This window comes from Anopheles darlingi, chromosome 2 (assembly GCF_943734745.1).
Source record: "Anopheles darlingi chromosome 2, idAnoDarlMG_H_01, whole genome shotgun sequence".
NCBI lineage: Eukaryota > Metazoa > Arthropoda > Insecta > Diptera > Culicidae > Anopheles > Anopheles darlingi.
The window spans coordinates 57,993,870-58,020,796 of record NC_064874.1 but is presented as its reverse complement, the minus strand read 5'-3'; the positions used below and the strand labels follow the sequence as shown (position 1 = coordinate 58,020,796).

General features: G+C 43.8%; 1 protein-coding gene and 1 non-coding gene across 6 annotated transcripts in view; both read right to left on the bottom strand.

Moving 5' to 3' along the window:
- LOC125949693 (dedicator of cytokinesis protein 11) overlaps positions 1 to 26,604 on the bottom strand; it is an 86,016-nt gene extending 59,412 nt beyond the window's left edge. For 2 of the 5 annotated variants that reach the window (XM_049676969.1, XM_049676972.1), the window contains exon 1: positions 25,432 to 26,604. In XM_049676969.1, coding sequence (XP_049532926.1) covers positions 25,432 to 25,530 — 99 coding nt within the window. In that variant the 5' untranslated portion in view covers positions 25,531 to 26,604. The remainder of the gene's footprint in view (positions 1 to 25,431) is intronic. The other 3 variants (XM_049676970.1, XM_049676971.1, XM_049676974.1) reach the window with 3 other exon arrangements.
- Positions 17,101 to 17,173, bottom strand: Trnaa-agc (transfer RNA alanine (anticodon AGC)). Its single transcript has one exon. It is a non-coding gene; the product is annotated as a tRNA-Ala (tRNA).
- Positions 26,605 to 26,927: the final 323 nt, after the last annotated feature.

Here is a 26,927-nt window from a genome sequence, read left to right as displayed (position 1 = left end):
CGAACCCACGGGAAGGTGCATGAGAAAAGCATAAATCCAATTTCAAGCTTTTAGGCACATTAGGGCGAAATGGATTCGGCAAATTCGAGTAATAAACTTGGCGATTAACGGATCACGCCATCTTGTTTTGGGCCTTGTTTTTGAGCCTTTGCTGCATCATAAAATTTCTTCAGAAGAAATAAAATTCGCCAAAAATATACGATCGAACTTAATACGAACGAACGAAAGGATACTAATTAACCATGAGCTCATCGTTATTATCGTCACTGTTTGAATAAAATCAATATGATTATTATTCGATTTAAGCGGGTTTATGATAAAAAGTGTGTACAATTCTAAATTTCTTTAAAAAGCATTAAAGTTCTTCGATGAATAATGATCGTGCATTGCTATTATATTCAGATAATAATCATTTGAAGCTGTTCAGTAACAGACACCATAGAACAGATGTCTTCAAAAATACAGAATGGCTCAGTTCTTCTTATAAAACAGATATAGTTCCAAATATTTTTTTGCCAAAACAACATTTAATCGATTTGAAGATGCGACGTATGTTATGCTTAACATACATGCTATAGTCAAATACAAAGAATAAAATTATAATTGATATCATCTTCGTTCGTAGCAGCGTTGCGTCTAGAGTAATTCATTACTAATGGATACCAACCACTTGATCTTACATTATTGGCATTATCGTTTAAAAAAAACTGATGGCGTTAAAAAAAACAGATAGTGGAATCCCTTTCCGCGGGACAAACACACATTAATCCCTTAGCAAAATAACAAAACAAAACTGTAGAAACACTAAAATATGACACACACAACCTTTTCACTGTGTCATAAATATGTCTCTTAATTAAAGGTATTTTCATTGTTAGTAATAACATTAAACCAAGGTTCGTACTTTAGGAGACTCGCGGAGAAATCGCATAAATAGGAGCGAATCGCTTGGTGTCCCCATCTTCCCGGAAGGATCACATTGTGCTTCTTCAATATTGCTTTCTGAATGGTTACCTGGAAATTTCGCCGATCGTTGACTGACTAAACGATGATTGACCATCGCGGTATCGCGACATCTATTTCTTTTCTTTTTTCCATATCTATGACAGCATATTCAAAAACACTCAAACGGGAATGGCATAGGCAATCGAAGCCACTGCACTTAATTTCTTATATAAACACTGTTAATCATTGTGGACAACGCACTCGTACGCTTAGCACACATTTTGCCAACACTTTTGGGAACGACATCTTAATGCTAGAGTGCTACTATACAACGATATTTACAGGGTAGCATTCGCTTACAAAAAGCCGGCAACAACACTAGGCGCTAAAGGTTGTACTTTTTACAGTTGAAACATTCTAAACATACTCGATACTTGTTAGTCCTTACACACACAAAATTAACTATTTGTCACATTCTGTCGATCGTTTTCACGCCTTTTCATTGATTGAAAAAATTGATCTCGTGGTGCTTTTCAGCGGGAAAACAGACGCGATCGCGATCATCTTGCGGATGGCGCGAAGGCAGCACCGGACCACCGGCGGTCCGGTGCTTCCGAGCGTCCGAACGCGACGAAAGATGCAAGCAAACTGGTCGACGAGACAACACCGAAACCGAAACCAACCCCCTGAGTGGCGTGGAAAGGATTATACGTTCAGCGGTAAAGCAAAATCAGCCGTAGTTATCCTGAATGAAACATCACAAAGTAAAGAAAATAAACAGAAAGCAATGAATCATCCTTCACAGATTAGGGTTTTTCTATTGTTTGAAAATATCATAACTAATCAAATTTTTTGATATTCGTTTCATTCAGTCTGGGCTATCGTTTTTTCAAACTGGAATTAGTGGAAATAAGGTAACATGGTTCAATAACTCTGATCCAGCCGATTTTAATCTAATAGTTTATGTTTTGAATTTAATTTTGAAAAGGGAGTTTTATGAAAAAAAAAACAAATTCGCCCCACTTCGCCCATCGTTTTCCAATTTCGCCCACGATTCTTCGCTCGAAATTGCACGCAACACCTTACAAGCTTGAACGCAACTTTCGACTTGCTTGCAACATTCACAGTTTAGAAATTTCCGTTGACTATTTTGTCGCAGTGATTTATCTCTTGCTACTGCACATAGTTACATTTTTAATGATAATTTCAACTTAAGGTCAAACAGGGATAATGAAAAGTTTATAACTCCAAGAGCATTTAACCATTCGGCAGAAGGAGAAGTAACAACGACTGTGCTAAATCGACTGCATTTTGGCATTGAGATTGCACTTTAGTGCTTAAGGGAGAAGCTAAAGAGTTCGTCGTTACCGGGTAAAGATTGCTTCATTCCATTAATTTCCATTTTATGGTCACGTTCAACACGTAGAGCTCCATGAACATCCGCTAGAAAGCAGAGTGTCCAGATCGGTTGGACACATACGCGCGAAAACACCGAAAATCCGCGAATCATAAAACCCACGGAGATGGTGTTGAACAGCAAGAATTTATATTTTGAATTTCCAATTCCCGCCAAGTCCCTCACTCGCCAGTCCCAGGGAGCGAGCGAGTGCAAATGAATGAAAGCAAGAAGCAAACGACATAAATCATAAAGTGCATATGGTTAAGCGAGGGCACGAAAGTGCAGTTCCGTCCAGCGCAAATCATAAAAAATGCAAAACATAAAGCACTCAGCGACACAGAATGAGCCGGTGATGAAGAAAGGATGCTGGAATGCTTTAGTCCACCCCGAAGGGAGGCATCCCGATCCTGGCGGCTTATTGGTCACGGTGTGAAATGCAGCACATAATGAAACGGGCGTGCGGTTTGAGAATGCCAACGAGACGACGAGAGAGCGTGTCTGAGATTCCTTAGCCCGCTGGCAGCGGTGGAGGCTGAATCGAATAACTCGCTCCCGCTACCTTACAAGTGACAGGCAGCAGGAAACTCATAAGCCAAGCAATGGGCTGAGCAGCGACTTATAGTCGATGTCTAAAATTACGAATGATTTTCCCTTTATTCGTATCGCCACCGGCATACCATCACTGTGACCTCACGCTGCGCCGCAGATTAATTCCGGCCAAGCATAATTAGAATCTACCAAAATTTTCGACCAGCAGCACCAAAAGGACGTTAATAACTCGTGCATACGAGGCTGAGCACTCTCGCAAGAAGGTGTTAATGGTATGCAGATGTGAAAAAGGTAGCAAGAATCGGAAGAAGCTGAACCAATTTAGAAGATCTGGTAGAATACAAAATCGAACGTTGAAAATATTTAATATTTTCTGCATCGCCACAACTCTGCAAAACTCTATTTAAACACGACCACAACATAGCCAGCGAGCACTGGATATCAACGTGAGGTGGAAGTGTGAAGGAATTGGTTGTGGAGAAGTACAATCGAGCATAAATTGGGTCGCCACACGGTATACCATCATGACCATATACTTCGGCGGTTGTGGTCATAAAATTAAAATCGATTTTTGCGTTCCAGGTCAAAGACGGACAGCACAACCGGACCGGAATGAACCCGTTCGTGGTTAAACGCATATGATGGAGCGCGATTTATGTGGCAGACGTTTGTTTTGGACGTTGCGCCCGTTCGGCAAGACACTTACCTGGAAAGAAAGAAGAAAAATACAACAAAACTATTATTATCATATCGTTATGTTCGTACATCTATGGATGCAACATAAAACATGTTTGGGGTGAGCAAAGCTGCGAGTGAGCGAAACGAGCAGCACGTGTAGCGTGACAGAAGGAATTGTTTGAACTGTGTATTAGAATCTCTGTGTATTTTTACATTCTCTTTAAACTTTTTGCTTTGTTCCAATGATAAGCGGTAAGTGCATGCAAATTTCGGCTGTCTGCGACAATCGTTTGTGTATTGTTGAGTGAGTGTATTTACATCTCTCCGTCGATATTCATATTTACATCAGGGCATTAGTTCAAGAAGCTGCGATTAGTTTGAACATTCAATATTTTAACACATAACAATAAAACTTTAGAACAAAAAACATAAACAAACCGTCAATACTCAACGAAAGAAAGGGGAAAACACATAAGAAACCAGAGAAATGTAGCTCGATTTTGAAGTAGCTTCTAGATCATCGTAGAACCTATATTCTACCAGTTTGATGCTAATTGTCACACCTCACCGTAACGGGCCCCAAGATCCAATTTTCTAACCTATTCTGGGCTGCCCTTCCGTGCCGTATGGCTGCGGAATTGTTCATGGTTCACTGAACAATTGTTGATTTATTTTATTTGGAACGTTTATTTGTTGTTTACTCGTGACTTTGACGCACCAAGCGCTTGAACTGTACGACGTGCAGTGGATTGGCAAACAAGCATTTCTTTAATTAACAACACTTTTCCTTTTTTCACCAAACAACCGCTACAAATGTAAACTGAGGTCAGAACGACCAAAGTGAGTGCTGGCAAGATCGTTGGCAAGTACGTCAGAGTGCATTTACTGATGGTGTTTGCTGGTGAATCTAAATGAAGCTTAAGCAAAAGTTTGGGTTTTATTTAACATTCAATGACTTAGAACCTTGAACGATTAAAAACTTATCATGGTGTATTATATAAGAGTTTTCTTATACAAATAATTCAAATATCATCAAATTAGACAATGGCAGATGTGTCAAAGCATGACTTATATTCCAATGAATATATTCATGCTTTTTGCTTAAGTGTACTTTCATTGAGACCATTAAAAATTACCACCATTTCATGATTAATATTCTGTAAAAAGAGGGGAATAAATGAAAAATGTTGGAGCTATCGTACACACCAAGCTACTGAAAAGGTACTTCGATCTTTCGATTTGAACTAACACCATCGTTCGCCCTGTTATCCTCTTACACTTTCTTCTACGGCATATATAATTACCCAATCTACGCTTCAGCTTACAGAACGTGTGACTAACTAATCGATGAATCTGAATTAGCTAATTACCAACCACACCAACCCTGACCGAACCGAAAGATCAACATTCGGCTGTGGTCGATAGAGAGAAACGGAGAAAGTTAAACCTTTGCGGCATATAAAAACATCAAATTTCTTTTCCTAAATGCTCAATCGAGCACCCTTCAACAGCCTTGCCAGAGATAGAAGGAAATAGAGAGTCCCAGGGAATGTCGATCGAACAAGTTGACGGCCACGGACACCAAACAACGAAAAAGCAGCGTGCGAAAAGCTCACAGCCACATCCCAAACCGCGGGGATCATTAACATACTCCTGTGCCAGACCTGGCCATCCAGCCTAGTTTGCTCAAATTTGCTTCTTTTCCTTACGTGTCGCGAAGCTTCCTTTGCTGCCACTGACGCCCAAAAGAAGGTCACGAGACAGGTCAACGTCGCAGAGCAAAACCCGGTGGACTCGAGAGCGCATGACTTCCATTAGCATTAGGCTGTAAAACTTATTACCTCGATGGCAAAACAATGTTTTGCGGCCACTGAGGGCAGGTGCCATGGAGCTCCCTTGGGTGCCACCAGGAGAGTAATACAGTAGAAGGCTCTCGTGTGTGCGTTGCTAACCTCGACCACGAGCGACATGTACTGTGTATATCGTCGTTTGACATTACAGAACCACACACCCAGCAATACAAACAATCGTGACCGTGTCATAATTTTTGCACAAACAGTATTCGCGAACGCTGGATTCGATACCAACCAGCTCGGTTGAGCTTTTAAATACACGATGCCGCACAACGCCCCTACCAGTGCCTGTCTGCCCTATTTTTTTTATCGACAAAAGTGTATGAGCATACACGCATCGAACCGTATCTCCACCAAATGGTTTGGGAATGAATAATAAAAAAGAACGACGATACTGAAGCGCCCATTTTAACAACAAACCGCTAACGATGCCTTCAACGAGTACACCGACGAAACTGGCGTACGAACTGATTTACTTTCAAGGGCACGAACGCCTAGAATTAATCGTACAAATAGGTAACAATATTGTTCGACACCTACAGAGCCTAGCGCGATGCCAGTATGAGCGACCTTTGGTTGAAGGTGGTGCCATATTTGAATTTGTATTGCATATGTCTCAGCTCGCATGCGGCGTTTCGTGAAGGCAGTGTCGAGGCAATATTGTGTTAATTCGAGGAACAATTTAGGATTTCGGTTGAGTTTTGATATTTTAAATTAATATAAAGCATACAATCTTAATTTAAAACAGGCCTTTTATCGGTAGCACCATAACTTTATTGTGCACATATTACGTATGCCTTACGGAACTACAGTAGACACTTTTCCAACAAGTTAGTCCAACATTTCTAACATAGGTTGCAAAGGTCAAATGATAATTTATAATTTAAACTATTGACATATGAATGTATATGTCCTTCTAGCATTAATGCAACTTCAAGAAACAAAAACCCGTTATAAAACAATATGTTTATACCACGGTAACTTGAAACTCTCGGCCCTGAAATCCCAGACCCGCTACCATTCGTCAATCGGTTCGCAATCACAATCGAGATTATCTGCCTCAGAAAACTGCATGATCACAAATCTCTGTATCTCTCGAGATGGATGGAAAAGGAGGATCAGACAAAAACAGACGAAAAATGTGGAGAGAGAGTAAGGATTTTACTTTTAAATTTGAAACGTGGCGAAACCAACATGCCATTCTTGATCTTTTATGGCGATGGCGGGGGGATTTCTGATCAAACCCCTCCCGAAAAGAAATCCAATCAGTACAGAGCCCGTTGGTTGATTGATTTTGCACGTCAAGAAGTAATGTCCTTTTCAGGAAGCTATATTATTCCGCACGCATTCTTAATGCCGCTCTGTCGCGTTTGCGGCCACTCAAAATGATGGCACAGTGGATTGTACGTAGGATGGTCACAATTGGATCATTTTTGGCGATCGAAAGCGACAACTGCCTTATCCTCTAAACAGTGATATAAACATGAAAGTGAAGTATTGTACACGTTGTAGGAATTACGCACAATGTTTCAAATTGTTTTAAATTATAATTCAAAACACTTAAATTATCGCTTTATTCCAAAGTAAAGAGAGCTGCCACGAGTGATAATCGAAAAGCAAAACGAACTTCATTGACGAATTCAGACCCTTCCACGTTCAGTTCGGCGGTTGCGCGGCGCACTTTCAGCAGGAAAATGCGTTCTGCGCAATGCGCCATCAAGCAGCAGCGAAACATTGTGAACGCCAGCGGCCACAGCACAATGGTGACATTAGTCTTTTTGGGACACATTTTTGGCTACCTTGTGTTACGGCTACCGTCAAACGACCATGCCTCTCGCGCTATCACTCTGAACCTGCCCGTTGTTCACGTCCATTTGCGGGGTAGAAAAAGCATTAATATCAAAATAAACAAAACCAAAAACCCAACTACTATAAAGGCGAAACCCCTGGCGAAAACGCAAAATCAAGCAGGAGCAACGGCCACCGGTCCGCCGGCCGCCGTCGGCCGTCGCAAACCTTGAGCTATTTTTCGATTTAATCTCAACCTTCACCTTCCCAACGCCGGACACCAGGAGGCACCAGAGCTCGTGCCTTCTTATCTCGCCGTTCGCCAGTAGCACCACCACCACCACCAACGGGGCCAAGTTTTGTGGTGCGTCTTTGGCGGCAGTTCAGTACACTTCTGCGCTCCTTATTTTGCGTAATACATTTAGTTACTTCCTTTCCCTTGCACCGCGCGTCACATCAGTTGTACTACTCAGAACTGTCGTACGACGCCCGTGGCGTGTTGTTGTTCTAATTCCCGTGAACGATGATCTCGCGATGATCGCGATCGCCATGAAATTTTGGTGACGTAAGGGTGCGACGGTTTGATGGGGTGTAATTTTGTTGCGAAAATGACAAAAGCTACGCGAGGGTGTAGAGCAGTACGGTGAGGTCGTGACAGCTGTCAGTGGATTAATTAATATCGTGTTCGTTCAAAAGAAAGAGAATGAGAGAGCGCGCGCAGAACGAATGTGGCATTTTCGGGTAGCTCGGTCGACATCCTTTCGATTTCAATCCGGTTATCGCTCAGTTGAAAGGTGAGGCCGGGATTGACCACATTCGCGTGGGTGATCCGTCATCCGCAGGAAGCTATGGGATGCCGAATTGAATGACAAACCTATCTACAACAAGAGTGGCGACCCGTGTGTGCGAACGTTCTAAAACCAAAATAGTGACGATCGCGATACCGCGAGTTACAGCATTGGGCTCTCGATTGTGTTGTTTTGTGTGGTTGTGTGTGCGCATGTGTCGCTATCTCGCAGATGATGTCCACAGCCAAAGTGGCGACTCCGTTGATGCCCTCAGCAGCATCATCAACAGCAGCAGTAGCAGCAGCATCACCAGTGACCAAAACGTTCGAAGGAGCGTCCGGTGCCGCTGTTGAAATTGTTGTTTGTTGTGATACCGCCGACGATACAGTCCGGCACGCATACAGTGGCGATCCGTCAGTGGCCGCTGCTATGGAGGAGCACGTCGTACCTATCGCAGGTCGGGCGCGCTATATGAGGCGCATGGCGACCAGCTTCATCAGCCCGCGATATCACCTTCAACTGCAGGCGATCTGTGCCAAAAGCAGTGACTGTAAGTATGCCCCTAGACGCTACTTTACGATCACACGATATTCCACGTGCGAGCAAACTGAGCGAGCTGTTAGTGAGAACCGGCGAGAGATTGTTTCACTTTTCGAATGTTGCGACTGACGATGGTAGTCAAAACAAACAATACCACAATTTGGGGTTAAACATTTTTCAGCGTCACTTCAAATAGCGAAAAAGATGCATGTTATATTGCACCAATTTTTGGGGAATATTTGAGCAGCGATGAAGCCAATAATTGTGTGTTGTGTCGAAAACTGAAAGTGAGTGGCGTGGATCCTATAGTCTACGGATATAGAGCTCGATACAAATTTCCCGAACATGTATGAGAGAGTATTTTGCGACTGTAGTTTAACTCTGAGCTTCGTTCGTTAACAAAAATTACGAATAAAGAGACTCACGACAAGAACAAAAAGAAGAGAAAAAGAGACCTGTAAATAGACTTTGGTAACTTAAAGTTATGAACGTGAAGTGGATGGGCGAAGAGCTCCATGTACGATGAAATGTATGAACGTGGATGGCGTCTTTTATTTAAGTAAAACTGATGGTTGCTTATTAAACAAAGTTAAAAGAATGCTTGTGATCATTCCAATAAATTAGTTTAAAATACTATCGCCAAAACACTAATGTGCTGCTCTCAAAAATCTCAACAACAAAAATAAAGCACCACCACCGCGCATCTGCACCTCCTTCGAGCACGAAGTGCAAAAATGATGTAGCACTTGTAATTAATTATAACATTGGGCGGTCCTTTGAGACACGCACGCATCCTGCCGGAATAAGAAGGAGCAATCCACTGGTTGCACCCATGTTCCAATAGGATCGTGATCATTAGCATATGTAATGCGGCAACCTGCGACGCATCTCACCACAACAATGGCGTCGTGTTTCGGCCATGGAGGGAAGGGAAAAAAAACGTTAAAACTGCTGATACATTGTAATTATTTCCAAAAACTTCCAACCCTGCCCCTGCACTGATAACCATGATTAACGAGCGCGAGCGCAAGCGAACCATTCGATGCCAGACGACAAATCCGTCATTCGACCGCAAAATCGAGAACTGAAGGTGCTGCTGGAGGTTCGCTTATTACTCCACGCACGCTCAATTAATTGTCGGTATTTGAATATCGACAAAAGTGAAAATGCTATTTACCAAACTTGCGATGTCACACAAGAAGCGCGACGCGGCCTCGGTGCTGCGTGCGTTTTTTTGGCTTTCAAGAAGGTCCCAGCAACACCGCACACAAACACACTAGAGGCGACACACTGGCTGATGATGATGATGCACCGAAATGCTGTATAATTAACGATGAACGTGCAAGGATGTGGATCGCTGCATTGTGCGATCGGGGTGGTTGGTTTGGCTTATGCGATGCGTGCCTCAATTATTGCTCCAGCCGCGCCGGTTGATGATGATGCAAAAAGGCACTGCATAGCATAAACATGGGACAAGCAGTTAATTAGATGATGGACGAGGCAGCCTTTTCGCACTGCATTTTGACGAGTCGAGTGCGGTTCTCTCAAACCCATATAGGAATTTTCATTAAAAGCCATGCGTACGCCCATGTTGGTTGTGGTTTGCACGGGAAACCCTTTTTATTGTTATCCATGGGACGCGCGCATGATTTGCATATTTTGTGACAAAAGATCATGTTTGAGCCACATGAATTGCCGCCTGTCGGCATTAAAACGTGTGTCGGAAACGCATGGAATACGCTTCGCAATTAATGATGGTGCTGGATGGGAAAATATGAAATGCCTGGGATCGACACGATCAAAACATGACCACTCTTTAATGGAGCATTACTCTAATGGAGCCTCAGATGAATAGGAGCCTCTTCAACTCGCTTCTTTAGCTAACGCAAAACATTTCAAATGCAATTCTTATCAGAATTTCGTGTGATAGTCACAAAAAAGGGAATTCCTCGAGTGTTGATGGCTGCTTTGAATGTAGGTCAATCATTCGTCATTTCTGGCTGATGAAATATTAGATTTGCTGGCATCAGAAAAAAAAATCTTCAGTAAGTCAAGGTCGTTGAAACTGTTCGTGGGGACGAGAAGGTTCGTTTGAGTTACCGTCGTAGTAAATTCAACAGCAAAGCCTCAGATACCTCAGATGAATAAATGACTTTTTTAATAATTTTGGATCATGAACGTTTATTCGTTAAATTTGAAAATTAGTTGATAAATTGTTCTTCACAGACTCGCAAATAAAGCTAATTACTGTAAAACATTAATATGATAATCTTGGGTAATAGAGCATTTTGAGTCTGGAACATTTGTTGTTGAAAATTTATTTAAATGAAAATGGACGAATGAAAAATACTATTTCTAGAAATAAGTGATTTCACGAATTAATCAAACACAAAGACGAAAATAAGAATTTACAACTCCAGTTAACATGTTATGAAGCAAACAAAGAATATAAGTTTCACATTGAACTCTGATAATTTAAATAGAGATTTTTAAATACTAGACCCGCAAGCCATAAAATTTGGTCATAAACTCAATTGTATGTAAAAACGTAAATGTGTCTTATACTACGCGTTATAACTCATCCACTTTCGCATTCCTTCTGTTGTTCTGGTTCTTAATAAAACAAATTATGAACCTCAGTACCGATCCGACATCAAGTTGATTCCGTTGCAATAAGGCTTGACGTAACTGCTTAAGCAAACATAACGCATTAATATCAGCAACGCACCACCACGGAGCAGAGAGAGACGATTGATGGACGGCGGAACAATATAAAGTGAAATCAATCGATGAAGGCCATCATCATGAGGCGGTTCCTGCGAACTGCAGCTATCAGGATCTGCCCTTTGCTAGCGGGGACTTTTCCAAGAACTGAGGTGCTTAAGGAACAAGAGGAATGCACAATGCAAACATAAAATAGTCAATAAATTTCAATCACCATCCGGAACACTCGCAGCACCGTTTTATGTAGTTTTTAATATCTCGCACAAGTGAATGGTGATAGAGGAAAAAGGCAAGTTCCTCATTATGCATCGGTGGTGCTCATAATCCAGGCAGAAGGATTGAAAATCCGTGCAATATTGGAGGGAGGAAGCGAAAACAAAAGTTCACCGTTCACGGTTCCCCTCCTTGCGCAAGACAATCCTGGCGTGGCTGCGGTTGGTCTTTCCATCGATTATAAGTGCAATATTTCAATCTTCGCCGTATTTGCCTTCTTGCCAGCCCGGGGGTGGCTGGAAGGGGGTTGATTGCAAAACATCGTTTCCACAATGTTTGGAATAAATTAAGCAAAACTCTTCCTCAACGAAGACGATGCGCATGCAAAGCTTATCAAAGACGGACGATCGTAGATTTATTGGTTGCCCAATTTGTTTCCGGACGACGAAAATGTGCTAATTAAATGGATATAAACAGAACCAGCCTTCCTCAAAAAAAAAAAGCACCATCACCTGGAAGGAATTCTACCCAATTTTCACTTTATTTTACTCCAATCGATGCCAATCGATTCACACAAAAGGTGTGAAAACTGCGGGCAGGTAACGAAACGTTTGCCGCCAGCAAAGAAACGTGCTGCGTGTCGCCAGATGCAAATGAGATGAGACCGCGCATCGGGATGAGAAATTTTAATTTTATTACCAATCTGTGTGCCAATTGCCTTCTTATTCGCCATTCGTTCGCGCGGTATCGAAATGGGAATCAAATGAAATAAAATTAAGCAAGTTATTGGAGCATTTCTTAGCGATCGCTGATACCGTGGGGACATGCGTCGTATGCATGTTGGTTGCCACAAATTTGCTCGGGAAATGCTGCACGATCAATGTTCATTTTATGGGAGAGAAGGGATATACAAGGCAGAACGATGTTGGCACTCTGGTGGTTGCCTAAACCAAATCTATGATCAAGAGTAGAAGGGCACGTGAAACTGAGTTTATAATCATCGACTACGACTGTTCTAGCTATCTCAACAATTCCTACATGTTTTTACGAGTACCAGATATTTAGTACTTCAACGCGTAACCAATTCCACGTGTTTATTAGCAAATAACAGAGCGGAATATGTTTGTTTCAAGTGTTGTGTCACGACAAAGCACTATGGAAATATTTACAGCTAATGAGGAGTTCTCTTCCTCTTCCAAGTTGAATCGATAACACTTCTAACGTCTGTTAATAAGTAACCATTCTATTCCAAATTAATACTAAAACACAGACACTGTATCCTTTCAGTCAATTTCTGGCGATATTAAAAGTATCGGAAAAAATGTAATGAAACCAACTAACAAACCAACCAATGCAGATATAAACTCGACCATAAATGTGGGCTTGTCACCAGTATCCAAAGTCCTGGATGACCCGTACGTACACGAAACACAATAAAGGTTAGCCGGGCACATAAAATATGCTACTCACGTTCGCGTCCCGCTCATGCTCACCACCCGTGTCAACTCAACATCGCTCGTGCTGATCTACACTTCCTTTTCGTTCTTTTTTACGAATCCAACGCAAACGACGAACACGATCGGGATCAGCTTGAATGCGTGAAAATCGCCCAAAAGCTTGGCGGCCTTATGCGGACGCACACCTTTGATCTAACCTCATTTCTTTATTTATTTTACTTTACTTTTAACGTTTGCACGCTCGTTACGGCCGTAGACCAACGTCTTGGCTCTCTTGCCGGGAATCCCATTCATAAGAAGTTCACTTCGACGCACGGCAAGAACGACCTGCGACACAAAACTGACCAGAAGATCGCCAATCTTCGCCGTGGTCGGCGCAAAAACAATGCGCGATGCTTTTTGTGTGCTCGTTCTTCTTTGTTTCGTAAAAGCAAAATTTTCTTTTCGCTCCACACGTTCAAAAGGTTGTCAAAATTCGGGAACCCAGTGCAAGAGTGCGGCATATTAGTGGAACAACTTGGTAAGAACAATACGTTCATAAATTAGATTCATATTCTTGGAGCCGAAAGAAATTATAGTATGTGTCCAGTTCAGATGCGGAATATGAAGGTTTGGCGGTAACAGAAGAACGCGTTCTTTGGTCATCGTTTCAGATAAATTTAATTACCATCGTTGATATATTAACAATGGTACGCGGTAACTGGATGGACAACGTTTTCATTATATCAGTATCGAAGTTTATCGATGTTCAAGAGTTCCAACATGCACAGAAGAATTTTGGTATCAATGCAGGCTAAAAATAGTTTAGTGCTTTTAATCACTTCAAAATTATCAATTGACTTTTATGCTTTTCTCTTCTTAAGAAATCGTCGCTTAACGAGACAAACCGAAAATGAATTATCTAACAAAAAATGGGTAAATTTTACACAACAATGTAATGTTGCGTATGATTACACAAATCATAAAAATAAATTTCAATTTACTACCCACCCACCAATGTGCGCTGGTGCATCGATACACACACGTATAGCCGTAGGAGTACGATCGCACAAGCGATGTGCAATCCTCTGCGGTTTCTCTTCACACCTGATATGCAGGATTTTGCTACTTCTCAAACAACATCCCATGTGATCTGGTCCAGTGCATGAGATAATGAGTATTTATTGACAATGCAAACGGCATCCCATGTTCAACACGATCACAACCTGCCTGCACCATCGAAATTTTGCCAAGCATGTTTCGCCTCGGTATCGAAACAAACTCGCAATGTTCTTGATCAGCTCGAATGTCCGTACGAAAGACGTTTAAAAATCCAACCAACGACAGTGATGGTTGTTCCAGGTTGAGCGGGTTAAAAATACGATGACAGGCTTACAAATTTCTACATATTAATTAATGAAGAAAACAATGTAACTTAATGTGACAGCCACCTCACCTAATGGCTAAAACACGATTTTTCTGCTGTACAATTATTGGGGTTCTGAAACCCAACTTTGTTCTGACGGTGAACTGTCCAGTAATCAGCATTAACATTCTGGACAGAGTTTTATCAAATTAATAGGGTTTTATGTTTCAAATAGTAAACAGATACGGCGCACCCGTTCTTACATAAAAAATAGTGGAACAGTACTTAATTATTGTAATATTAGTATATAATATAATAGATAGAAATAGTTTTACCATTATTGCTTAAGCAGTGCATATCACGGGTTATTTAAAAACTCTTAACGTCTTAACGAATCTCATATACTATCTGTGAAAAAATTTTGAAACGATATAATGTGTTTGTTAAAAACTATCTAAATCACACTAAGAACATTCCTTTTAAATATAGCTTAACAAACAACTCAGCTCTTAACTGTGAGTGCGATAAAAGTAAAAGATCTGTAAAACTCGTATTTATTGCTGAAACATAACTAGCATACACCGCATCAAATGATCTTGACGTTTAAACCTTATGTATAATTAAAAAAACTGTACAACCAGACAGCGTTTCTTCACACTATCTGTGTCTAAATGATCACATTTATTAGCGGGCTGTCAATATGAAATGATATAATAATTATTTGAACATTCACAGTCTATTCATATGCGCAGTACACCGGCAAAATACACTTGGATTAGCTAGAACTACTTAAATAAAAGGTCGACTTTCTCGAACACCGCACTTAAGTCAAATAAAATCAATCAGACGAAATGTGTGTTTTCCGATTAAGTGGTTGATGTAGTAGTAATCAAATGATAGCCTGTGATACTGTAACGCATAATGAAGCACTTGTAAACTATTATGCCACATAGTGTAAGGAATCTTCCGCAATATGAGAGGCTAGACATCTATTCTAATCACCTAGATCATTAAAGATCAATGTCCCATGATCTTATTCCGGAACATTATTTACATTATTGAAAGAAAGACGAAGAGAATTGTTATGCTATTGAGATTTTGAAGAATTTCAGTGTTAGGAATAAGCAAAATGCAACTCCTTCCTTAAATCTGAGGATCGTTAAACAAAGACAATATGTATAAACCATTATGTATATGTATAAACCACTAATGGTGATAATATGCAAAAAACTATAAGTTGTAAAAACTATAGCACACAGTGATTACTACAAAACATACCAGACAACAACATGTCTATAACAATTGATTCTAATTAGCAAATAATTTTAGATGCATTCACTCATTCTCTAATTGATCTGTTTCATTTGTTATTCTTGTGTTTGAACCTTTTGCTGAAGCAAACAAATAGCAAAAACCATTTTTGATTGCTAACTTTTGTCACAGATTGTATAACGTGTTTTAAGCAGATCAGATGACGCTACACGCATTTAAGGGTAATCACTATTACGGCACCGAACAACAGTGCCTAGAATAGCCTTGCAAATTTCTGTGAAATGCAACTGGAACTGTGAGCTCTAAAAAGGAAAGTTTAAGTTAGAAAGTTTTCCCTTTTTCACGCCTCGCAATGGAAAGCCAAAGTAAAAAAAAAATGCTCTGTGTATATATGCAAATTTGTCGCTACATAAGCACTCGCACCGATTATTGTAATTATTGATGTCTCGCCACTGTAACGCAAAACGGCGTGCCGCAGGGAGAAAACTAGAGCACAGGGCTAGAGCTTGTTACAAATAGGTTGCTGGTAGCGACTAAAATCGACACCATTCCGTTCCGCTAAGCATAATTACCTCCCTTTCCTTCAGTTCCTCATTCATTGTCGCCGGCGTCGTTGAAATATTACTTTCTTTCGTTATCAACACCAGATGAGACCAGTTTTTCCCGAGCGACCAGACATTCTCCCGTTTCACGGCTGCTACTGCTCGCTGGTGGTGACAGCAACCTTGAAGACAACTGGATGGCTCGGAATGCATTCCGAAAGGGTGCAATAGGTGCCCCATGCAGAGAGAGGTTATTCCTCTCCGCGATTGCAATGTTACGCTCGCTATCTCGTTAACCCGCATCACGGCCAATGCCATTCTAATGCGATTTGCAGGTTTGACGAAGAAGCCGCTACATTCGCTACCGGACCCTGCTCTGGCCGCTTGTTGGATCGATCGCTAAACCGGCGACGACAGCAATTAAGACCATCGCCACCGGTTTACCGGTTGATGGAGCAAGAGGGCTACAACGGCAGCATGCCCAGGAGCCGAGATGGAAGCAGTTACGAGCGTGTTATCTTCGCAAACGATCCATTTCATCGCCTGCATCTCTAGCCGGCTAGCCATAGCACCGGATGGCTAACACCGACGAAGAGAAAATCAATTGCAAATGTTATCGTTTTATGAGGAATGGAATGGAATTTATGGTTGTTGCAAGTAGTTGGAAATTCAATAAAACTCTATACCAAGCTGTTGCAACTGAGGACAGACAACGATTATGGAATGATCGCAGAAATGCATTAAGTAACTGAAAGACTTTTTAGAGGGAATAGACACAGTAATAGTCAACATCAACACGATTTTTTAATTATTTGGAAAGATAACTTTAAATCCGTTGTGTTCAAAGACAGTTAGACATTGAAAGCCATTCCGTGAATGGTGGTCGGTTTCGTTAAGGAAAGATCAAACGATCAAGCTGGCCTAAATATCAACATAACTGTATTCAAGAAATAAAGGAGTTTGTTCATAAATTATTTATTTCAAAAAGTGATTTTGTTTAATTTGTTTGGAGATGCCGGGTATCGATCCCGGTACCTCTCACATGCTAAGCGAGCGCTCTACCATTTGAGCTACACCCCCGAGTTAAAAATTTAATTAATCAAAATCAATATTGATCAATATGAATCTGTTTGAAACAACACTTAAAAATTGGCAACTCATCTTCGGTTATGGCCAAGCAAGCAAACATGCAAATAACATAAAACATAACAAATAATTTTCTTGGCTTTCAGCGAATGTATCACTATGTGCTTTGAACACAATTTCAAGATAAACATCGCATAGTTTAACAGTAGCGTTATTCGAACGAGTGACGAGCAAGCGATTTGCGACCTTTCAAAATCGTTGCGACCAGACATAAGATACACTCCAACGTTTCTTCCGATTAAGATGAACAGTAGCCGACGATTGGTGTGTGATGTTGCTTAAGCTTGATGCTAGATAACGCCGTTCAACCAAATACGCGAGACTCATCCGTCGCCAGAGGGTTTGCTGTGGCTTTCCCCTTTTTTTGGACACTCGTCAGTTTAGACACACGATGTTTAGGCAATCGCTGATACGACAGGTGTACTGCCTCCGGCTAGCGCGGTTTCCTGCCGCTCTCAGCCATCAGTTGCCACAAGGAAAACCCTTGAACCATCCTCCTCTCGAGGGCAAGAAGTGCAAGACTTTCTTGTCGTCGCCCCGACGCTCTATCCGCGCTCCACGCTGGTGACAACGACAACTTTCGCCTCCGTAGATGATTGATCAATTCCGCTTTCTTTTTTGTTGTTTTTTTTTGTTCCCTCTCTTCGTCGCTTATCTCGGCGGCTACTGCCTACTGACCGATCGATAAGGCTAGACGAGCATAGCGAGCCCATCGTCGGCCCTCGGGACGCATTTACACCCAAGATGAGCGTTTGAAAGTAACCGGGAATACCAAGGCCGGAGCATGCATCTCCGAAGGAAATCGATTGTTTAGCATCGTCTTAATTAATGATACTGGCGCGGAGTTTACTCTCGCAAGCTAGCAAGCAAGCAAGCAAGTCGTCGTTACCCGACCGCTGCATACCCTTCCGAAGCCGTATCGGTGTATGCATGATTGCTTTTGTTTACTTTTCCACTGCGCCGATGCTGGGCGACTCGCCTGTAGATGCAGTAGTTGTGCTATTTATATTTTGAAATTCCAAGCCCGGCGACCGAGTCCAAACAGCACCGACACGCGATAAGTGAATATTAAATGGCAATAGTAGTAAAAGGCAACGATGGCAAGATCTGCAGCAGCAAAAAGCTGCCGTCGAATGCACTTTTAATGAGATGAGGTTTTTGCTTCGATTTAGACACGGCACACGGAAGACATTTCTGCCGCTTCAAGGCCATTAAGAAATTCCACTAAATTGACGCTCTAACAGCATTAATGATCTATTTGCTCAACGCATTTGCACACAGGAAAGCGCATGGCCAAAGAGATGGATTAGTTTCATTTTATTAATTCAACATTAATGACATGATCTTGCCAGGATGCCAGCAAGCGGTGACCACCACGATGTATTGCATCATGACAACCAATTTTTTGCTTTTTAAAAACCCAACTATAGGAATCGAGCATCGAGCAGAAACGATCGTGATCGTGTACCGGCATTCAGAACGTCTCATTTACTTCCGTAAAGCCAGATCAGAATGAAACTGTTCCAACTATCAGAACCATGACTAACACGATCATCTTTCTTTTTCTTGCTCTTATTTCTCTTTCACTATCTGTCTCTTCGTATCCGACTTCCGGATTCCGAAACATGCATGGAACTCGCGTAAAACCATTTCTTAAAGATTCCCCAAGGAATAGCACAAAGAGCGGCGACGAAATTCCACTCCAAGGCACCACTCTGCACCACCCTTGTCTGACCATCAAGCAATTCAGCTACCGTATTCACGTCGTGTCGGATCGTGTCCCGTGTCCCCTACCATCATCACACCCCGTTGGCCACGTTTGCGAGCACGTTTTCGCTGACAAAGCTGATCGTCAGTCACAGCACCGGCAGCCAGCTGGCTCAGCCAGCCTGCGCCCAAGCGCGGAGGCCAATAAGAACCACCATCGATCGTCGGGGTGGCATCGACGCTTATAAAAAGCTGATTAGACAGCAGCTTGTCATGTAAATCCTCGGCCAAACGCGATAAAACTGTCATCGTCGTACCCGTTCACATCTACAGCCTTGCAGCAACAACCCTTCCCGACACGATTCCTAACGGGGTATAGAGGGAGTTTCCAAAAACATTCCACGAGGGACGGGCAGGAGATCCTAGTTTGTCGTCTGCCCATTGCATGCTTCCTTGCGATTTACGCTCATTACTTATACATTCGGGAATGGATATTGTTTCTTTCCTTGGTCTGGCCTAGGCCTAGGCCAGGTTTTTGGTGGACTCTCCTCTTTCTCCGCTTCCGTTGTCCTATTCTCGTTGGACTTGGATCGCCCGCGAGACCTTTTTGAGGTGACAAATGTTTGGATGGAACGCACCGCACCTTGTTGCTTCCCTCCCCAAAAGTAAATAGGTGCGTGTCTTCGTAGCGGAGGCATTAAACGGAAAAGGGTAATAAAGCGTTACCCCAATGAAGCAACGATAGATGACGCAAGCGCCTCGTCATCGCCGCCAAGGCATCCGACGAAAAGCAGCAAAAGACAGCCAGATCATGAATCGGCGAGCGACGGCGTTGCCAAAAACCAATACTTTTTCCCGCCACTCCGATGAAGTAGCAACAGGCAGACCACCCCCCATCCTTTCAAACGTGGGCCCCTCCCGGTTTTTGGGCGGTTTGAAATGTCTCCCGTAACAGAGAATCAAAATTGTGCCTTCGTGCCATTGGGTGATCGGCAAAATGGAATACGGCCTGCGAAAGTTACGCTGTCACACAGCTGGCCAGATGTTTAATGACCCGAAAACACAGCATTTGCTGCCAAGAGCATGAAAATCGCCTTCAAAACGATGGCGATGTCACGGTGGACGAGCGCAATGGATTCAACGATCTTTATTGTTTGCTTTTAGCAAACAAACTTCTTAGAAACGTGCCGGAATGTGACCACCAGAGGGCTAGAACTGGCTGAGCTACTGAGTACGAATTACAGAATACAAATCAATCAATCCGGGTGTACCAGGAGTCACCCTTTATTGCAGCATCGTCGATCGGCTAAAGATCATACTTGCGCGTGTGTGCGTGATCGTAAGCCACGTTTTTGTGCTTCTTCCTCTTCCACTATTTTCTCTGTATCTCTCTCTCTCTATCTCTGGTTTTTTTTTTAGAGGGAATCCAGTTTGGCATGTTTCGAAAACATGAGATCATCCACAGCATCCAACGCCGCACACGATCGATCGTATCTCGCGTGCGTTTCGCGTGTTGTGGGTCCGCGCGTTTGGTGATGGTATTGGTGGTATGGTTGGCATCTCCCCCCATTGGCGGCAATCTAATGCGCGTGGCGCGTTCGCGCGGTTGACCTCGCGGCGAGTCAAGCCCCAAGCTCTCGGCCCCCAGGTCGTTTGCGTCGATGCCGCGCATGCTGCGCTCGTCGCCAAATGGTAAGACAAGTGTTGACCTTTTGCTGGCACTCGGCGTTGATCCCTCCTCCCTTCATTGTGTCTGTTACATCCTTTTGGAGTAGGGGGGAACTCAGCTCTATCTATCCATCGACACCGATGGTACTGTGTTTTGTTTGGCGGCCGCGAGGATGGACGAATCTGTCTCGACCAGTTTCATCTCAGGCAGGTGGTGGTGATGGTGTTGATCGTGCGAACAACAAGCTGGTTCTATGTTCACCCATCTGGTCATCCGACATCGACCAGGGCCGACTATTTATAGAAGACGGCATCGCATACGCCGTGCTCCGGTACTGCTACGGAGATCGTCTTTCGGTATCTATTCTCAAAGTCTCTCTGGTAGAACGCGGCTACTGTGCCTGGCTGGCTTACTGGCCTCAATAAGAAGCTATTGTTGCGATCCTGGCATGGAATGCGTGTTGCCACCGGAATTACGCTCGTACATAAAAGCGGAAAGAAGATCCATATGGTAATCATATCTTTAACCCGCATTGATTATCTAGAAAGCCCGCTGGGAGGAGAACCTTTAAGAGGGGGTTACATAGGAAACATATGTTCGCCTCGATATGTACGCGATATCGGTTTCACACGGTTAGCACGTGCTGTGCTCGCGCTCGTTAGCATTCGAGATGCCTGCATCACAGTAATTGTGAGGCGATTAATATTTATTGGATGCTTCAGCTGCATGAATGATACACTAGGTTCGATTTATGCTTGAACAAACATTGCGTAGATTATCCACTCGAATGTGTGTATAATGCACTGTCATGCCAGAGGTTAACTCCTAAAGGGTAACACAAATTCGATAAGCACAATAGAATGGAGATTTATTTCATTCCTAACCCTTAACTTCGAAATATTTACACCTCGGTAAAATTTGTCGGTGGTACTTAAAATTGAAATATACGGAACCTGCGATTGAGTCTCCGGGAGGTGCAGCCAAAACATAATTCAATTACCCGGAAAAACATTCGGTTCGCTTACGTACGAAGCGCACGCACGCACGAACGCACGCAATTGTAAACATTCACAATCGAGGTTGCGCCGCAAACGTTACGTTTTTGACGAGAGCGAAAGCAAGAGGAACGCGATCAGTGATCGTAAAGTAAAGAATAGCGCGATTGCGAACCGAGGGAAATGCGATTTCCACCACTCGAGGGGAAAGAGCAAACCCGGTTTTTTTCTCCATTCCTAGCAGTAGTAGCGGCATTTGATCCGCTCCGCGTAAACGGCGGTTAAGCCAAGCACAGCACGAGCATTGGCAATGGGGTGTGCGTGCGGGATTTACTTTCAATTTTTATTACCTAACGTGTGCTCGCAATCGCATCATCCACCGATACGGAATCCTCCGACGGTGGCTGTGAAACAAGAATCTCTTTTTGGCATGGCAAAGCTGGTTTGTATGTACGTGAAAGAAGAGGAGGAGGAGGAGATGAAGAAGTTTATATAAATAAACCTTCCGGCGGGTCATTAGTTTTAAGCCACTTGACGATTCAAAGGGTAAGTGCGTCTTCCGGGTTGGGAGATGGTTGATGAAAACCTTTGGATGCCCCCCCGGGCGTCCACATTGTTATACATTCTGTGGCGAGGTTGGAAGAGTGTTTTCCCTCCAGTAAGTAAGTGGCGATGACCCTCTGATTCCGAATGCGGGAACTATGGTAATTAACGCATTCGGTACAACCATGGGCGTGACCCTCGGGCGAATGAAACGAAGTTCTGAAGAAGCATCCCATCTAGATGGCAGCATCTTGAGCATCGGGGTTGATGGATGATTCTTCCGTTACTTGAAACAATTCTATACCCTCCTCGGATGTCGGTATTGTATGTTCTGTGGAGTTTCAGTGCGTTCTTTGGCTTTGCGCACTGGTTGAAGTACTCCTTAGCGGGAAATTCAATTGCAGTCGTTTTATCAAAATCATTTCAAAGGTCAAAATAGTGATTTTTCTATAGCATAAGCTGTTACGCTTATTTTGAGGAAAGTGATAAGGCTAAAGTAAAAACTTCTACGGTATAGGACATTGTAGAAATCGTGCTGTCTTGAAATGATCCATAATAGAGTAATAAAGAATACGGATCTCAGCAGTTTGTATCTTCTTACAGAACTCGATAATAGTCCTTAGGTGAAGTGACCTATTTTCCGCAATGTTTTGTAGGTTGTGAACATCCGTTAAAACCTAAGATGCCTACAGAAGTTCAATCAGCAGAGATACTCTGGGAATGGGGATGGATATATTCTTAGACCTTTCTGAGGGATTTTTCATTTCAAAAAATTAAATTTCAAAAACTGGTCTAACCGTTCCTGATAATAACCAATGTGTGCATTGCTATCTTGCATTCCAAATATGGAATATGAATACTCCAGACTTCCAGAAATATGGCCATATTAATAAAGTAGTTGATGGTCTATAGTTTATTTTTTGTCGATACAGTTATTCCTCCAAGGGAATCTGCAAAGAAGGCTCTTTGGCGGTAAAAATAATGAGTCTCTTTCAAGTATCCCTCAAAGACAGTTTCCCACGCCGCGCTTTGTATGAAAAGTATTAAACGCGTTAAAATAGAACAGTATCACTCTCGAACAGGCTGCCTGGAATTCACCTGACAGCCACAAGTCCTTTACCTCGCTTACCCAGCGAGAGGTCAGGTCAATCGAGCGAAACAAGGATGCTCACCCAGACAGACAGACAGACAGACAACCGAGCCAGCACTTAACAGGACATCCGCCCGGCAGGAAGTTCATTGGCCGCGCCTCGGTTGTCGGCTCGAGTTACGTAAAGTGGTTCGCTGGTTCGTATTATGCATTCTCAGCCCACCCCGCATCGGGTGACCCAATTTTCGCATGACTCATCGCAAATACCCCGCCCCAGGATGCAGCAGTGCGGGTGAAAAGGATGAAAAGCGAACGGGAAAAATAGGAAAACGGCCGCTATATTCTTGGTTGGTCGCAGCATCCCCCTCAGCGAGATGAATGGAACGAAGAAGATTCATCCAAACCGACACCAACAAAACAGGGGACACTTTCGCCTGTGTGCGTGTCCGTTGGTGCACGTGACGCAATTTTGATACTTGACACCATAGTACGGCAGCAAGCGCAAAAAACCGGATTTCTTGTCCGTGTGGCGAGAAGATCGCGCAAAATGTGTGTAAACAAAGGCGCGAGCGGGGGGGGGGGGCGATCATCAGGAGGGGGGCGTGGAAGACAAAAATTCCTCAAACCCACTGCATGATGACGAACACCACGACACTCAGACAGACAACCACACCGTGTGTGGATGTGATGTTGGAGCTTTAGGTAAACAAAAACAACGATTCAAGATGCGCCGGCAACCCTTTACATTTCAGGCGGATCAAAGGTCAACAATGAGGCGGGGAGGCGGCAGCTGCTCATCCCCCTCAAGTGGATATCTCGAGATAGTCGAGATACGCTGCCACACAGCATCTTGGGCAAGGAGACGATTGTCGATAGAGGACATTTAGCGACAGCTCTCATCCCTCCCTTCCCATTTCGAGGTTGCGCAGGAGGTCAAACGACTAGACGCGCTGGCCGAGGGGAGAAAAGAGATGTATAACTAACATGCCGGCGACGACCTCCCTTGAGGCATGCTAAAAATAGCTGACGAAGTAATAATCAAACTAACACCCTCTCAAACCACATAAATGCGAGGAATGAAACATTGCAAAATGATTGTCTCTCTCTGCAATAGAAGGATTAACTGTTGGAGCGACAGACTTGCAGAGCAAACATCGTGTCCACACAGACACCACCAGACGCGTTGCTGCTGAGTAGTCCTTGGAACATGGCATACTCGATGATGGCACCACAGATGACGGTCCCACGTGCTGTATTAAAATGTGGACGCGAAAAGCGCGAAAAGACGGCCAAGGCGATGATGAGTCATCGGAAATATGGTTGCGCACTCTCGGTCCTTACAAACACACCGACACGTGGCTCGCTCGGGCGAAAGATGATAACGCACGTCGACATCTCGCGCTCCCGGAAGGCTTTCTAGCGCACGTCCCAACCCAAAGTGTGCCTCGGAAATGAAGTTTAATCAATTACATGCCGAGGAGTCATGGCTATAACTAGCTGCCATAAACTAGCCCACAAAATGATGCCCAACAATGACGTTAACGGAGGCGCAGTGCGTTCTGGTTGGCTTCGAAATGCGATCACTTTAAAGCGATAAACCCCCCGGTGTATGTGTGTTGCGAGCCCCCCGGTGGTCCGATGGTCCGGTGGTTCTCGCCGGTCAATTTGCATATGTCTGGTCTGGTCTAGGGAAAAGTGGACTGAATGCGTGCGACGGAAGGGACCAATCGGCTTCGCCTGCGTGTGTGTGAGCCACCCCATTTGGGTCGGGGAATCAGTAGCAAACAACAGCAGCAACACAATCAGGGGGGGTGGAGAGCAGTTCGAGTTCCATAATCTCATCAACACGCAGACTCCCATGCAAGCGATGCGAACGGCGATGTTTGCGGGTTGGTTTGCGGAAGGTGGGTCCGGACGGGTTGCTTGCTGGACATTGAATGGGCACCACCACACACTGGGGGGGGGGGGGGGGTTTGACAACACCCCCCCCCGGCACAGCCCACATCCCACCGCGAATAGCACACGCAGACTCTGTTCGTTCTGGAGACCGACGTCAGACCGACTGGCGGATTCCGGTTTAATTTGAAATTTTGCTACAAACCTTCACGCCATCACGTGGAAGGGAGGGGGCGGGGGGCAGGGATGATGATTTCAGTGTTAAATAAAATAAACAAAATTAAATACATACAAGTGAAGTGGATTCACGTACGACTTGTGAGATGTTTTCCCGCAGCTGGGCCGCCATGCCGGGCTTGTTGAGGCCCCGCGTAAACTTCCGCTCGGTCATTGTTGTGGCGTTGCTGTTTGTGATCTCTTGCTCTGGGTGGGGTGGCCTCCCTTGGCACACCCTTTAATTCAATTCTTTTTCCTTTTATTTTTTGGGGCCGGGAGAGGCGAACTTCAATTCGTGCTTCCTGCTGGAAGCATCAACCACACACTTTCACTCATTCACGCACGCACGCACCTTTTGGAGCCGCCTGGTGCGACCGTCACTGGTTTTTGTCACAAATTCACACACTCACTCGCGGCAGGCGACGCTTCACTTTCCCTACTCTGGGGGGGACTACGGAATTCGCGTTTCTATTTTTTTTTCAAACTATTCCACTAACCGTCACACGAACGCACGCACGCAAACGAATTTCACTTTGCATCTTTTCACCAAAAATGCACTCGGTGTGTCACGCTGGGCGGCACCATTTCACTTTTTGCAGGTTGGCCGGGGGGGCGGGAAACCAATACGGGGGATTTTTGTGACACTTCTCCAACTTTATACAACTTTTATTCTGGATCTGGAAGGGGGTTTGTGACACTTTCGGGGATAACAATACCCCGAATTCTAACGTGACGACAGGCGGAGCAAGTGGTTGTGCCGTGCCACAAAGAAACCGGTCCCGAGAACGAGATGGAGCTATCAAGGACAACTGCACCTGCTGCAGAGGCCTGACCTTTCAACTCGACGCGTTCCTCTCTGCAGCATGCGTACTCCGCGTGTTATCACGCACCACCCACACACAAACACATATGTTGTCGTGCAATTCAACCGGAACTGACGATTCGATTAATACAGCTCGGTCGTTTAGTCTGGGATGATCGAGGATGGTCCTGGGGAGAAACCGCGGAGGTGGGATCTGGGACGACAAGGATGGCACGCACACCAATAATCCTTTTACTCGCTATGACCAGCACACCCTTTTTCAGGAGGGAATCGGGACGTCGCGGCGTCTGCTGCCGCAGGACACGCCATCGGTTGATTATTTGAATGAGACTTACAGGATTTGAAACGGCACACTTCAACTGATAAGAGATATCTCCGCGCGAACGCTGTTTGAAACGATCCCGGCCCGACTACTACAAACGCGTCCGTCCGCGTGAGCCGTTCTTGGAAAAATAACAACAAAAAATGCCCCGCGAGAAGACACACACACACAATCAAACAGACAACAAACACTTACACAGAAGAGTTCATTCTAGTTCATCCGTTTTCGCTCAGACTTTTTCAAATTTTCGCCACATTTTCAAATTGTTTGAGTACTTTTTCTGAGCACGGCCAACCAAATTCAGAGCTTTTGAATAAAAAAATTGGCCAATCCCGATTATCACAGAAAATATCTGATGTTGCAAATCGGTTGAATTTGTTCGGTGAGATTGAAGTACTTGAAAATCGAGATCCCAGCCAGCCAAATT